The sequence below is a fragment of the Perna viridis genome, chromosome 3 (genome assembly GCF_037379345.1).
Source record: "Perna viridis isolate PV_CMFRI_1.1 ecotype Kerala chromosome 3, ASM3737934v1, whole genome shotgun sequence".
In the NCBI taxonomy this organism is placed as follows: Eukaryota; Metazoa; Mollusca; class Bivalvia; order Mytilida; family Mytilidae; genus Perna; species Perna viridis.
This window is the reverse complement of record NC_142447.1, coordinates 48,429,474-48,445,579: the sequence shown is the minus strand read 5'-3', so window position 1 is coordinate 48,445,579 and position 16,106 is coordinate 48,429,474. Positions and strand designations below refer to the sequence as shown.

At 30.9% G+C, this 16,106-nt stretch overlaps 1 protein-coding gene across 25 annotated transcripts in view; it reads left to right on the top strand.

Moving 5' to 3' along the window:
- The window catches only part of LOC148622678 (uncharacterized), a 58,918-nt gene that overhangs the window by 26,520 nt on the left and 16,292 nt on the right, over positions 1-16,106 (top strand). For 16 of the 25 annotated variants that reach the window (XR_015920681.1, XM_088572724.1, XM_088572710.1 and 13 more), the window contains 8 exons: positions 883-950; positions 4,994-5,032; positions 5,607-5,633; positions 7,076-7,270; positions 8,987-9,076; positions 10,520-10,570; positions 11,954-12,043; positions 15,253-15,372. Coding sequence is in view for 24 of the 25 variants with exons in the window: in XM_088572724.1 (XP_088428850.1) it covers positions 883-950; positions 4,994-5,032; positions 5,607-5,633; positions 7,076-7,270; positions 8,987-9,076; positions 10,520-10,570; positions 11,954-12,043; positions 15,253-15,372 (680 nt within the window). In the remaining variant the exon portion in view is untranslated. Of the gene's footprint in view, positions 1-882; positions 951-4,993; positions 5,033-5,186; positions 5,202-5,606; positions 5,634-7,075; positions 7,271-8,986; positions 9,077-10,519; positions 10,571-11,953; positions 12,044-15,252; positions 15,373-16,106 lie in introns of all 25 variants that reach the window. The other 9 variants (XM_088572705.1, XM_088572714.1, XM_088572708.1 and 6 more) reach the window with 9 other exon arrangements.

The following is a 16,106-nucleotide window of genomic DNA, read 5'->3' as shown; positions in this document are numbered from 1 at the left end:
AAGTGGTATCACCCCTGACTAGTCTTTGTCTTTTGCTAATTTACCTTCAGGTTTTAGTTTAATTGTAGATTGTGCTACATTTTGTCATTAATTATCATTTTAAACATGCAAAACATTATATTAAGGACCAATAAAATCTTTACTTTTTAATATGAGTCATACTTCATACTTCATGTTAAAGGCTAGACAAGGCTGTCTTGATATACCTCAAACAAGGTTTGGGGTATGGGATTTAGGAATCACTCAGTTTATCTATCTGTCTGTCCGTTGATCTGTCCACATATGGCATTGGTACTTCTAAACTTCACAATGAACTTTGATTATTGTTTGTTATCTACAAAAGGAGATAATCCAACTTTAGGGTTATGTAAGTGAAGATCCTCCTGAACTGCTCAAGGGATTTCGACACATTATAAAATGGTTACATGTTAGATGAAAATAAATAATTATTGACTGATGCCTGCAAAGGAAAATACTTTAACTTCAGGATTTCACATACCCATATATAATAATAGATGTGCATAAATATAGATGACCATGCCTACATAGGGAGATTATTGAATAATGGAAGTGAGTTTAAACAGGGGATATTCTATTTGTAGCTTATAGTTTTTCTAATTTTTTTTATTTTAATGAATATGACTACCTGGGGTGGTTGTCTCAGACATTTCCCACAGCTTTCTTTCACTACATTATATAATATGGATAAAACAATTACACTAATTATGAATTATTGTAGAAATGTGACTAGATTAAAGACTTAATTGTAAAAACGATCATTATTGACGGCCTGATGGCTTTTTTGGTGTTATGTTTAACACTGAGAAATAACATGGATTGTGTACTTTAAAAGCACGATTTAACAAATTATTATATTTTCAGCTTCAAGAGGTGGGAAAGTTCCTGTTAACAGACGCCCGATACCACAAACTCCCAAGGAAGAAGACCAGGTTAGCTATTACCTATACATACAATGCATGATATAATTGAAGGAGGCGACATCTTGTTTATTTTTTATTTTTATTCTTGTTTTACTCATACAAAAGCATGACCAGGTCATTTTTTTATTTTTTGACCTTTGCCTTTGATCTTTTGTGAGCAGATTTTGATATGTTGTGTTTCATGATGATTTCCATGTGTACTTGATCTATGATATCAAGGTCAAATTTCTGAATTTATGGTTTTAACTCCTTTCCACCAATAGATTTCTGGTTCTTTTGACAAACACATTATTAGGGTATGGGGACTTATGATTCAGTGCTCTAAAATAGTTCTTCCTTGTTTGTATAGAGTGAATGTGAATCAATAATTAGAATAAATATTTATCAACAAATTTTTGGGGTTATATAGAAATCACCTGTTCTGTGTGTGTGTTGTTTTTCCACATATATCGTAAGCATAACTCTTCCTACACCCCTTCAGGGATATGAAATTAATTTGAAAATGAGCATCGTATGTAATATACATGAAGTAATATAATAACTGTCCAATGTCTCCAAATATAGTGTTTTACTTATTAATACTATGTAAGCACAACTTGTTCTAAAATGTTCAGTGAATTTGATCATATTGTAGAGGAAGGTTAGGCATCATGTGTAGATGTGCTTGAAGAATTAATATTAAATAGCAACAACTAGTGATTGTGCAATGTTTATAATCAATTTTTTTTATGTTGCATGCATAATGAAATTATCTGGGTAAGTTAAACGTTTTCTGTGATGTGTTTAAACAATATACAAAATGTGAAGTTTATCACAATATCACTATTCTTGTTTAACAGGTGACTGCATACTTCTACATTCATCTTTCTAAAGCCAAAAACCTTAATCTAACTAAAATTAGCATTTTATCATTTTGGGAGACACTAAAAGGTTATGTTTTAAGAATGTAACCCTGTGAGGGTTCTGTATCTGAATTTACTTACATCTTGAGAACTTGATAATAAGAAGATCAACAGCCTGTTAATTGTTATGGTGAAAGTTTCAATCATCATGTCATACTTTTTATGTATGAAGTTGAAACCTTTGATTTATTACTGTTATGTCATGCCATCTAGAAAAAAAGGAGGTCATTATTTTAGTGCTATAGATTCCAGATGACTCGAATGGGAGATAATCCAAGTTAATTATTTTAAATGTTAAAACCTTGTACTATTCAACTCCTTTAAAACCATTCATGAAATTTTGATGATTATTTTATAGAAAGTATAGAGATTACATGTCAGGGTGCATGAGAATTATAAGTAATATCCTATTCTTCAAAGAGAGATAATCCAATTGAAGTGGTAGGGTATTACCTTTATGGGTTTGATCACAGTAAATTTAGTTTACCATATATCATCATTGAAAATACTATTCTAAAAAAAAATAAAACACTATACTTTATAAAATGAGATTGTAATTTTGTCAAAGAATAGTATTTATCATATAGATAGCAATGATTTACCGAATGTTCCCAGTGTAAAAATTTTTGATAATTCACACTGTGAAATAAATCTGTGAAGATAATTTCATTCTTTCACTTTCTCCTGCCAAAATGACTTAACTCAGTTATCCGCCATTCACAAAATTTTAAATTTGTTTTGGAAATAGCAATGAATAATGGAGGAAATCTATATAATAAATAGGATAATCAATTGGATATCATGAATAACCAAAATATGATCCTTCCTGCCAAGAATGCTTGAGGATTTAACTTGTTTGCAGAACAAGTTCCACACACTCATTAAATCTAGGCATTCTTCAGAACTCATGATCATATTTTGGTTATTCACTCTTTCCAATTAATTATCCTATTAGTGCTGATCACACTAACTAATTCTAATTTTTCAATTACCCTAGAAAGAAATCATTTAAAAAAAAAATTACTGTGAATTTCATGGATGAATGATGACTTAAAGCTGCATACCATTACAAAGCTGGAAAAATAAGGTTTTCAAAATCATTATACTATTGGTATGGTGATCAAAGAAATTTTTCAAAAAATTGACTTGTTGATATAATACTGCTAGCTGACAGCATGGAGGCAAATACCAGTAACAATACTCATACACTTCAAATGTGATTTTTAAATACCAATGGAAGAAATGAAAATTTTGTCTTTATATTATTTTAAGGCCTACTAACTATACTTTTTGTACCCACCACTTGTTGGTATATAGTGATCAGGATCTCCTTAGTATCAGTATATCCTTCACAATTTATGTCAACCCCTCTATGGATTTTTATGAAATTTTCAGGGAATGCTTATCAAATGTACGTGCTATTTTACTTTGATCTGAATATTTTTTTTTTTTTTTTTTTTTTTTTTTGGGGGGGGGGGGGGTTAATAAGTGTAACATGGTCTTTGTCATTATTTCAGATTGAAGTAGGTTCCCATTTTGTATGCAACTTCTCCTGAACTGCTTGATTGGCTTCTTTATGATTGTAGGGCTATCCATTATGTATCCACAACTGCTCTTAAACCCATTGATGGATCATTAAATGATAATTATGTAATGCCAGTTTGTTTCTGTTATTTTTATTAGCTCACCTGGCCAAAGGCTATGTGAGCTATTGCCATCACTTGACGTCCGTCGTCTTTGTCGGTCAACGTCATTAACAATTTTCAAAACTCTTCTCCTCTGTCACTAGTTGGCCAATTAGAACCAAAGTTGGGATGAAGGTTCCTTGGGGTATCCTGCATAGAACTATTGTGAGGATTTTTGATTTGTCGAAAAACATAGCCGCTGTTACTAAAAATTGATCATAGGGGTCAGACAGCAGTTTTTTGCATATATCTCCAAAAAGCGTGAGGTTAAGCCTAATTCTGATGCAGGTAAAAATGTTCAGCATGATGAGATCTATCTCGTCAAATTTTTGTTTTAATCTGTTAAACCATAATGGAGTTATTGCCCTTTATGGACGTTTTCTTCTATTTTTAATGTTTTTTCTTTTAAAAATCTTCTCCTCTGACATGACTTGACCAATTGGAACCAAACTTGGTTTGAATGTTCCTTGGGGTATCCTGCATAGAGCTGATTTGAGGATTTTTGACCTGTTGAAAAAACATGGCTGCCATCACTAAAAATAAAACATGGGGGTCAGACTAGTTTTTCACTTATATTTCCTACCAAAATCTTCTTGAGTTAAAATTGTTGGACAACTTCTTGTTAAATTTATCACCCTTGAAAGGCAAATTTTAACCAGGTGAGAGATTCAGATTCCTGGGAGCCTCTTGTTTTAAATACAAAACAGTAGTAGAATTTAAGCATTGTTTTGCACTGACCAGCAGGGCCAGTAGCAAAAAGTTCTTCTGTTCTTGCTTTTGTAGGAAATGTCAAATAAAAATAAATATGATGCCAAAATTTATATTCATAAATCTTTTGCATTCTTCTTACCTGTTGTTTTTATGTGTTGTTCAGACTTTCCATGAGAAATAACGGAGTCCAACTTGAAATTTGATGACCCAGTCACAAAAACTGTTTTTTGTCTTACTCTTTAATTGCATAATAAAACGTTAAACAAATTATCATGTTTTTGTTAGCTGAATACTTTAACCATCCATTATCTTTTTGCTTGAAACCTGGAATACTTGTGTCATAATCCGTATTGGGATCTTTTTTTTTTCTTGCTCTTTTTTTTTTAAATAAAGGAACAAAAATATGAATTTTCAACTTGCCACCAGACCATTTGATGAAGGAAATCTACTGGTCTGACACAAATTAGACCAGAACCAGAAAACCAGCTTTTATTTCAACCCCTTAATATGAATGAATTTGGCGTTTCTTGTTGTGTACATCCACTTCATTATTGACTTCAAAAAGAAGTACTCATTCTGAATTTTGATGCTTTTGTGCAATTTATAATAAACTTTTGTTCCAAGTAAGTTTTTTTATTTATGTTGAGACTGTAAGATTAAATGGAAGTTCTTGTATGCAAAGGTGTGCTTATACATCAAATAATGTAGATACATTCCAAATTTCCATGTTGATCTGATATAATTATAATTGAAGCCTGTTTATGAGGAAACCAATGAAGAAGACAATGAACAGGTAACCAGTATAACTTTATAGTGTGCTTATGCTTTGTAAAAGTTAAACTTGAAATTCGCAGAGTTGATGATTTTTACTGAATGACATTTTGATATATTTGATTGATCATTTTTACATCATGTTTTCAAATCTTTGTTTCGTAAAATTTTTTCAGAAGCAAAGAAGTCAAGTAACTTATTTTTAATTGATTTTATTTTAGCTTGCTATCAACACAAGTAATCTTGTTAATAAAAGAAATTTAACCATTTACTTGTCTCTTTATGCATGCATTGTTTGTGTGTTTCATTGTAAACTGAAGTATTTGTTGCTTTAACATCGTTATTTTCTTTTTTTCTTTAATTAACATAAAAAGTTGTAGCATTGCACAAATCATTTACTTAAATCTTTTGTGTATTCTTGAAATGACATAAGCAATATAAACTTTATTATAACTGCTCTAAAATAAGCTAAGTAGCAGTAGAAGTTAAATTATTATCCCTGATTTTTTTTTTTTAAATCAGAAAATGATGTTATATAAAAACTTCAAAAGTCTCTGACTCGTAGTCTTCTAAAGAATTGCAATATGTATTTAAAGCAAGTGTATGATGAAACAGAGGAGCAGGTAAGCTTTGAATGTTGAGCAGGACTGTAGCCTGCTAGTTATCATTACCTAGCCACCATATCTATTAAATAACCCAAGAACTAGGATCATGTTATGGACTTTTTGTTGCATACATGTGTGCCATTCTTTAGATTATATTCATTTAATTTCATAAAAATTTCAAAATTTTGTGATATATTTGACATCATGTTTAATATTACCATTGGTAAATTTAGTTATCATTGTTGCATGTATTCCCATTGTGCTGTTTTTAGCTGGATTTTGCTTTATTTGTAACACATCTTAAGCTTCTCCCCCTATTTTACATACTATATTGAACCAGTTAAAAACTCTGTAATTAAAGATTTTATTAAGTTACAATAATCTGTTTTGTTTACATGTCATATATGAAATGATACCTGAAAGTTAAATTTCTGAAGATTTATTATACATTCATAGGTGTATGTACATATGTAAGACGTAATACTATCTGGATTAAATCTCATCCTGTGGAAATTATTTCATAAATTTTTTTCCAAAGGATATTTTTTCACTATGAAAAATTTTCCTCACCTATTCAATTGTTTCCACTACTTGAATAATGATATAATTCTAATAATAGTGCATATGTGGGTATGATGGGCATTGTGAACATCCTATAATATTTCTATTTATGTTGATATTTATGTGGTACATGAATGACTTGAATGCTGATCTCACTTAAACAAATATGGGGAAAATGTTTAATAACAATGGTTTGTCTTAATAATGTACTTTTTTTCTTCAAAATGTTTTGATCTTTGACTGTTCTTGAATGGCCAAAATGTTTACACTTACTGTGAAGAAGCTATAATCCATTAATGACATTATTATTATTATTATTATTATTATTTTTATTTTTTTTTGGGGGGGGGGTTCATAATTGGGCAATATTGATATTTTTTCTTGTTGCTTTTTACACCAACCTGCAAAATACATGTAGTTCACCTCAATGCTTTTAATGTCAAGAATAGTTTGCAAATTTTATCAACTATAATAAATTTATAAGGTAGACTATCATCAAAGTAAATGAAAATTTTTCCCACAACTGACAACATTGAGGTTCTTAAATAGTTATTTATTGATGTATGATACAAAGTAGATAGAGCCATCTTATATTGTAATGTTTCTTTGAATTTTGCAGACATATGTGAAAATATTTTTTTTATACACTATGCTTGCTTAACTTTATATCTGTAGCTTTGAGTCCTTTAAGGCATCCTAGAAAAGGAAAGGGCCCTTTGGTTTACAAATCAATGAGAGTACATTTTATAGTCATAGGGAAGCAATTGACAAACAACCTCTTACTGATGTTCAACAAAGAGTTCATTGTCATATTCTTATAAAAGTCACCTATAAATAAAGGAATGAATGCATACATTGTTTTTAAATAATTTAAAGAGAGTACTTTTATACATTTATAGCCTGTTTATGAAGATCCAGATGAACAGCAACAACAAAAACCACAGCCTGTAAAAAAAACAGATAGAAAACAGCTTCCTGTACCTGGGGATTTAGGGAAAAAAATACCACCCATGCCTTCAAGAATGACCTCTGAACCTGATGTTCCTGCTCCACCACCACCTAGAGGGAGAGGAAAGCCTTCTTCACAGTCTAAGGTATAAAATTATCAGTATTTCAATATTGAACAGAAAATTGATGTTAACTTTGATATTTATCAATTTAACATATCATGCATGAAAACAAGAGGTTAACTGTGAGTTTGTTGTCTGTCTGTTCATCTGTCCACTCTTTTTGTTAGTTTACTGTACAATTTCTCTTATCACAGCCAAATGATATTTTAACAGAAGCTCTATTTCATGCAGTGATTTTATTTCAGGCTCATTCAATGTCAACTTCCTGAAAAAAAAAAAAATTTGATTGTATAATGGTATCACCCTGTCTGTGTCGTTGTGGATGGCATCTGATAACTTTAGTTTATTTATGAAAACTTGATTAAAACTTATCCAATCATTTTGAAATTTTAACAAATGCTTCCTAGAAACATAGCAGAGGGCCTTATTGTTTTTTGAGGTTTTTGCCCCACCACTTTTGCAAATAAGGGGATGAAAGGAGGAAATAGGTATTATCATTAGAATTGAAGAAAAAGCTTATTGTTGATTGAATTTTTATGATTAAGATTACAATCAGTTACTTTGGAAATTCTGTTCTGAAAAGTTTTTACAGGGTAGGCTTATCTTCAATCGTTTTGGAGTAAAAGAGGTACAAAATTCAGCCTTGCCCAAAAAATTTTTTTTTTTAATTTTTGGTCCGATTTTGATATTTTGTTATTGAATTCCTTATGAAAATTTCTGCCTCTTTTTTGCTACCAGATTTCAGATATCTCTTACCTTTTTTGCTACCAGATTTCAGATATCTCTTACCTTTTTTCAAGTTATGAGGTTTAAGATGCCACACACCCTAAAAATTGTCAATTTTTATTTTTTGGTCTGATTTTGGGAATTTTTAATTAATTTCCAAATTTTGCGCCATATTGTGTCCAAACCAGTTGTGTTCATAATGAATTATTAGTTCCTGTGCTTAATTGTGTCAAAAATGAATATTGTGTTCACACTTGCCCCAATTATTCATGGTTTTACCACTTGGTTGTATCATGCTGCTTTCCCGAAGCTCTTTATTTGACTGTATGGCATGAATAAAAAAATGATAAACAGTTTTCTCTGCAACCTACTTATCACATCCAATTGATATTTTGACATTTGTCTAACTTAGTTTTGCAATATCTTGCAATTTATTTTTAGAGTAGATCTACTTAAATTCTGTATGAAGGGAGAGGGGTATCCAATAGTGAGCCGTGTTTGTCATACATGTAGTTCCCCAGTTTTGTTTTCAATTAGGAAATTAATCATGGAAACTCCATTTTATCATTGTTTCACCACAGGCTGGCCATTCAATGTACACTATTTCACCTCGAGTAATAGCAAAATAGACCATCACATGTCTATGACGTTGGTCATATGTTTATCACTTTTTTACCACAGCTGTGGTCTGAAGAGCCTTGTAGCACATCATATTAGAATTAGAAAATTACCATTCAAATATAACTTTTTACTGCTGTAAATGTATCAATTTTTGCTGTTGCTAATACTCATGGATTCAGTCAATGGAACATATTCGCGGAAAACAAATATTTGCATTAAAAAGTATTAAAAACAAATTTCATGGGTATTACTTTTTGCATTTTTCTGTCAACTGCAAAAATTAGAACACTACAAAAATCAATGCATTTACAGTAATCAATATTACTGTAATGTGTACAGATTGCTGTAGGTCAGTGACATGCAAGTATTTCCAATTAATGTCACTAATTTCAGTCAAACAAATCTACAGAACATTCAGCACCAACCCCACCCCCACCTCGAGGAGGAAGAAAAGCTCAGCCCCCAGTCCCAGAACCTGTACAGGTGAGAGTTCAACTTATCATGGCTACTAATTTAGCATGACTTATTGGTAAAAATTGAGTTAGCTTGGAATGCATATTGATACTATTAGTTAATACATCTGGTAAGTAACATCTGTTTTTATATTACTGCAATATATTTCTTACTGGTGTTGAGCTGTTGTCTGTGTCATCATTTGTAGAATCTTGGTTTTTGTGCAATATTTTGAATATTAGTTTAACAATCTTGATAAAGTATTGCAACCAGGTTCTATACCAAGGAGGTTGGTGATTACCTAAATCCTTAAGGAAGGTTTTGATTGATTTATGGGGTTATGACCCTAACCATTTAGGACTAAGTAGCATGGCACTTTAATACCTGTGATTAGTACATGGTAATGGTTACCAGTATGTTTTCATATGAAAATAAAACGTTTGGTGTGATTATAGTTCTAACTCTAAATATGGTAATGTTTTGAAGTTACAATTTTTGAAAATTTTTACTTTTGTTGGCACTTTTGAATTTTATTTTTTAGTTATGATGATACCAATAAAAGTTTGATATACTTTGATAAAAAGTTTCAAGTTACCAATATGTCATTTCAAGTTAACTTTGATACTTTGAAGTTACAGTACAGGTCATTTTAAAATTAATTTCTTGAAAATAATAAATAAAGGAAACATTAAAAGTTTACAGTACTTTACACCCCATTCACATGTAGTTTGAATCATTTTATTCGTCCTTCTGTCCATCCGTTCCAATTTTGTTATCTTTATCTTGGCTCCCAATGGACGGATTGATTTCAAATTTGTTGTGTTGTTTTATATATATTAGACATGTATTTTAGGCGATTTTGATTGCTGTTGTATATAGAACTATCTTTTCATGGTATTTTGCCATTTTTCACTATCGTGAAAATGATATAGAAAATTTCCATTACAAAGATCATCACCTCCAAATGGATGGATTTGATTTCCAATTATGATGTGTAGCTTTAAATATTTGATGGGGCATATTTTAGGTGATGTCCTATATCAACTTCCTGTATGAGTGGGGGTATACTTAGTATTATGACTTCACTCAGCAGTTTAAAAATGTCTGGGTTTGTCAACTTAATACAGTAATAGTGTTAACAAATGAAATGCTATTTTTAATGATTCTTATATCAACTGTTTTACATCCTGTCCAAAAGAACGTATTATTGGTGGAAAAGTAGAACCATTTGAAAAGTTCTGGCTCTCTTGTGCTTTAGTTTTATTTTTTGGCAAACTTTTTTTTTCAATAAGCTCAGAATTTTCAATTCTTCTAAAGCATGTTTTAATTCTAATGTGATCATATAAGGAACACAGTAATAAAAACAAGTACATATATATGTATTTTGCATGTTTGGTTATAATGGTTATGTTCCTGATATTTTGGGAAATGGTTTAGGTAGTCGCTAGAAAATATACATTGTATTAATTCTAGGAGGATTTTTATGAGGATCCAGATAATCAGCCACAACAATCAGCTAATCAGGCTAGTACTCCATTTTATGGCATGGCTATCTTATTGTATCATTTGAATGCCAATAATAACCATCAATGATTGTTAGTCTTAATAATTCTACTGTCACCAAAGAGTGTAATTGTTTATCTAGTTTCCTCTGTCAACACGCTTTGTTCAGTTTTACTTTTAGCAATTGATACCAATTAAACATCATGTATTTAATAAAACTTTGAATTTTAATCATTTGAAATTGGGATTTTTATATCTATATCTTTCTCTGAAGGCCTAGGCTGAGCAAAATGACACAATATTATGATAAATCAGGAATGGACTGATGTTAAGTGCTGAAAGCAATAGTCTCTCAATACTGAATTTTTTTTCCTGAATATTCAAGTTATTAATGTCTTTAAAAAAATATTGGAATCCTTCACTGATTTCAGCATAACAGTGTCCCTTTCTGTCACACATTTGTTTAATGATCATGGCTTATCAAGAAGTAACTTGAATCTTTTTTGAAATATGACTCCTTCAATATTCATTGTGAAAAGTAACAATGAACAACTGTCAATGGAAGAAATTAAATTTATGTACAACTCTCTGGTGCCTGTAATAACTAACACATCATATTCTTTTTTATATCTAAATATTTTAGATTTAAGTCAGTGTATCATACAGTTTGTATTTCAGGATTTTATAATTTTTTTCAAGATTGAGTTTGATATTTTTATTCTGTTGAACAGAGAATAAAAGGTGAAAATTATGTGTGGTTTTAAAAAGAACAATGTTTTAAAACTTCTCACTTTTTTCAACTATTTAGGGATATTGGTTCATATCAATATTGTCATTATTTTATTCATTTTCCTCACAAATTACACTTCTTTTGCACCAGTAAGGAAGGTATAGAATATAACATTGAATACATCAAATACTAGTCTCTAGTTGGACATCTTAATATTACACATCTTTTCACATTTAACATTTTAAAAATTTTTAATTTAGTTTCTATTAGTGCTATTTTGATATTAGTGAGACCGATATTTAAAAGGTTGAAGACAAAGAATGAATCTGTAGTAATTAATGGACATGTGTACAATTTATCAAATATTTAGATTAATATTTGGAGAACATTGAGTAACTTTAGATGTAGAAATCCCAGTGTCAATTTGCTATTGATAAAGATCTTTTTCAATATCTATATTTTTTAACCAATTAACTTAGTGAAAGGGGAAAAAGATTTCATTGCAAAATATGAAGTACTTAAGTAAACATGGTCATTCAACTCTTAAATATATCTTTAAACAAGGATTCATTTTACTATAGATATAGCTAATGGCATCAGTTAATGTATGAAAAATAGTCCTAACTCATATAGTACTGTAGTACAAGTTAGATTTGCAGTTTGTTTTCAAACAGAATGAACCAACAGAATTTTACTGGGAGCCTTTACATGAGCATGATACACCCACTCCCCCATCAACCTTTCAGGAAGCAGGAGTACAGAAGGTTTTTTACTCTGCCTTATTTTCTAATGCTGATGCTAGTAATTAGTCATTTCAGCTACTGACTTTTCACCTTTCAACGATTTTGTTATTATATTTGACCTTGACCATTAATCTTAATAACATCATTCGTTTGTGCCCTGTTTCTTATAGAGTACTGGTACTTTATTTAAGAGAGAAATAATCTTGATCTTAGATCTAAGTATTAAAGTTAACAGAATTATTACCACCAGCAGGGTCACCACCTTTACATATTTATTATCTTGAAGAAACACCACCTATACATATTTTAGGGGCACCACCTATACATATTCATTAACACCCAAAGGGGCACCACCTATACATATTTATTACCACCTGAGGGGGCACCACCTATACATATTTATTACCACCTGAAAGGGCACCACCTATGCATATTTATTACCACCTGAAGGGGCACCACCTATACTTATTTATTACCACCTTTAGGGACACCACCTATACATATTCATTACCACCCGAAGGGGCACCACCTATACATATTTATTACCACCTGAAGGGGCATCACCTATACATATTTATTACCACCTGAGGAGGCACCACCTTTTCATACTTATTACCACCTGAGGAGGCATCACCTTTTCATATTTATTATCAACTGAGGGGCCACCACCTATACATTTTTTACTACTTGAAGGGACACAACCAATACAATAACTTCTGTTCCTTATAGTTGAATCAGATTAATACTAATTCTAAATTTATATGGTTGTCTCAAAATGAAAATTTATAGACAGACCGACAGACAGACAGACAGACAGACAGAGACAGACAGGTTCTTTAATATGACTTTTATATTATTTGGCTTATGCCTATTAGTGGTATGCCAAACATTATTGAAGGACTGATGGACACCTTATTTCTCTTAGTTATTATGATTTTTGACTATAATTATTTAGTTGGCTTTTCCTTCTGTTAGTATACAATGAATTATACTAGGTGTGGACCCCTTTCACAGTTTGTCATATATTAGAACTATACACATTAAGTCTTTATCATTCTGCATGTGTTTTGTTTATTTGTGACACCATAGAATGTTGTAAATTGAAATGCCAATCTATGATACAAGTACATGTAGTTGTTTTAATGTGCTTTAAAATATTAAAGTTTTATGTGATGCATGAACATAAAGATAACCTTTTGTAGTAATTCAGGAAAATTGTATTTCCAACAGCTTAAGCTTAACAATTTAAGTAGCAGTCTTTGTAAGAATCAAGCAAATTCTGAAGTATGTGATACACTCCAAAAAAAAGGCTACACATTTTTATATTTTTACAGTAAGTTGCTTTATAGGTCTATATGATGAAGAATATAATTACTCGTTCTATTCTGTCTGCTCTAAGTGGATAATCCACATTGAAAATTCCACAGTTTCTATTTGTATTTTAGTGTCATTTACAGAGTTATCTCCCTTAATTTTGAATTCTTCAGTACAATCTATATAATTTTTATCTCCAATGAACAAGAGTTATATGAAAAGCCTCATGATCAGGCTTTCCAACCATGAATAATGGTTTGCAGGATTCTTATCTGGAGTGCTACTTAAGTAATGTTGTGTAAGAATAATCTAAATACATTACTATTTTTCAACAGCATTAAATCTCCATGTCAGAATGAAATTTCACCCCAAAACTGCTATTTTATGAAAAATAAAAGCATGCGTTCTAAATTTAGTATAAGTATAGATACTAAGATTTGTTTGTGTAGACTCGATGATTGGTATCTTTCATTCAGTGATATCATGACCATTTCATATCCTTATACATTTAGTACTTTTCTTTGTGTATTATATTTACATGTAGTAACCTTTCTTCGAAACATCTAGTATTTAAGTGAAACATAGCTAGGTGCAGATCTAGTATTTTGAAATGACAATTCTGAAATCCAGGATACAGGATCTTTTTTGTCCAGTTTAATTACAACTGTCAAAGGTTCCAGTTATAGGCAGTAGACAGATATTTTCTCCTTTATTGCTAACCTATGCAAACAAAGTTGTGGGGTATGAATGAATCACTACATCTGTCTGTCTGTCTCTGTCTGTCTGTCCACATTTCCTCTTAATCACAGCAAGTGATTTTATGTAGTGAGGTTGGTCATCATGCATAGATGTGCATGAAGGAATATGATTACCATTGGAGGACTCCAAAGGGATATAATATAGACGGAACTTTAGCGATGTCCTATATTTGTAAGAATGTAAGACCAGAACTATTAATGGCTAAAAAATATTCTGACAGTAGTGAAGAAATTTGTCAACATGGAAGTAGAGGATTGTGCAAGGTGGTAAACGCTGTTTAGTCTAAAAAATGACATTGAGCTCCATCCATCATAGACATAACCTGAAATCTTATTCCAACAAAAGGGTTATACACATTACATGTAAAACTTTGTAAGTGTAACTCATTCTGAACTGTTCAAGGGATTTTAATGAACTTTTAATGGGAAGGTTGGGCAACATATGTTGATGTGCATAATGGAAAATAATTACTGTAGGAGGACTCCAAAGAAGATAATGAAATGAAGATATGTAACTCAGTATGAAAGGGTGTTTTCTCTAGTATTCTAGTTTGTCTTAGCTGTGTAATTTTGATATGTTTAACAGCTATTATTGATGTGGATCTGGACCTGCCCCTGGGTTTTGTTTGCCTTTATTTCTGTCAGTTTGGGGATTCTATTTGAAATTACCGGTAGGCTACATTTACTGTATATTACTTCAAGAATAAATTGTCTATTTGAACATGGTTAATAGTATATTACTTTTATTGTGATATATAAGCAAAGGACAAAAATTTATAAATTTGCATTTTTAGATGGAATGCTAAGCCAAAAAAAATATTTTCATGTAAAAAGATGGACATAAAACATACTAAAAATGTTTAAATGAAATGCAATGTATAAAGTGGGATTATGGTATCTTAAAATAAATTGTGAAATTTTATGAAATTCTTGACTTTTGCTTCATATACATTTTGTAATGGTGTATTACCTATAGAAGATCAAGAGGTTTTTTTTTTTTTTCAAAGTTAGTATGTTCAAAATATTTTTCAGAGTAAAGCATATTATTTAAGTATAATTTCAATTACCTACTAACACAGTAGATTCCAGCAGTTCTGTGTTCATGTATACATAAATTCAGAAATGTCACCTAGATTATAATATTTGACAATATTTTAGGATGATTTTTATGAAGATCCTGACCATCAACCTCAACCTGTAACATCAGTGCGACGTTCAGCATTACCTCCCTTACCCACAGAGCAGCATCACACTCCTCCCCCAGTGGTTGAACAACAGGTCCAAGTCACTGATTTTCTTTAAAATGTGCTTTGAATGAAGGAAAAAAAATTGTGTATTTTCAGTCTGCTCAATGTTTGCATGATTTCTAGTTTTATTTAAGTGAAACCCAGTAAGATTTTATATCTTCTTTGATCACTGTTGATTTTATTATAACTGGTACATACAATATATAGTAACATAAATCAAATTTCAAATTCAATGTATAAAAACAAAGACTTCTTCTTTTTTACCCTGTAATTATGATGAAAGAGCATCATACTACATTCCCTGCATAAGTTTATGTAACTGTTTATATTCTTGTGGAAAGATATATTTTTATCAATTGGTATAAAGAAAAGTCTTAACTTTAACTAAAGGTGAGAAATTAATTAGTATAAACAGGCTTGAAACAAAATGCACAGTTGTTTTTATCCTATGCAGTATTTGTCATCTCTTTAGGGAACCACCATAGCTGAAGCAGTCTTCTAATGCTTTTGATTTTACTCTGAAAGCAGCATAAGATATATTTCCTGGACTTACAGTCTTGTATAATTCATTTCATTACATTCACCCAGTGATTTTGATTAGTTTACTTCATTGTACTCACTAGTCCTAAATTAAATGGTTAAAACACAAGTTTGCAACTTGCTCTTCTCAAGTATTTATATTTGCTACAGCTAATAACTAAACTATTTAAAATCATGAGAAGTCAGAGCTGCTTTCAGTATAACCCAGTTTCCTGATTAATGTAG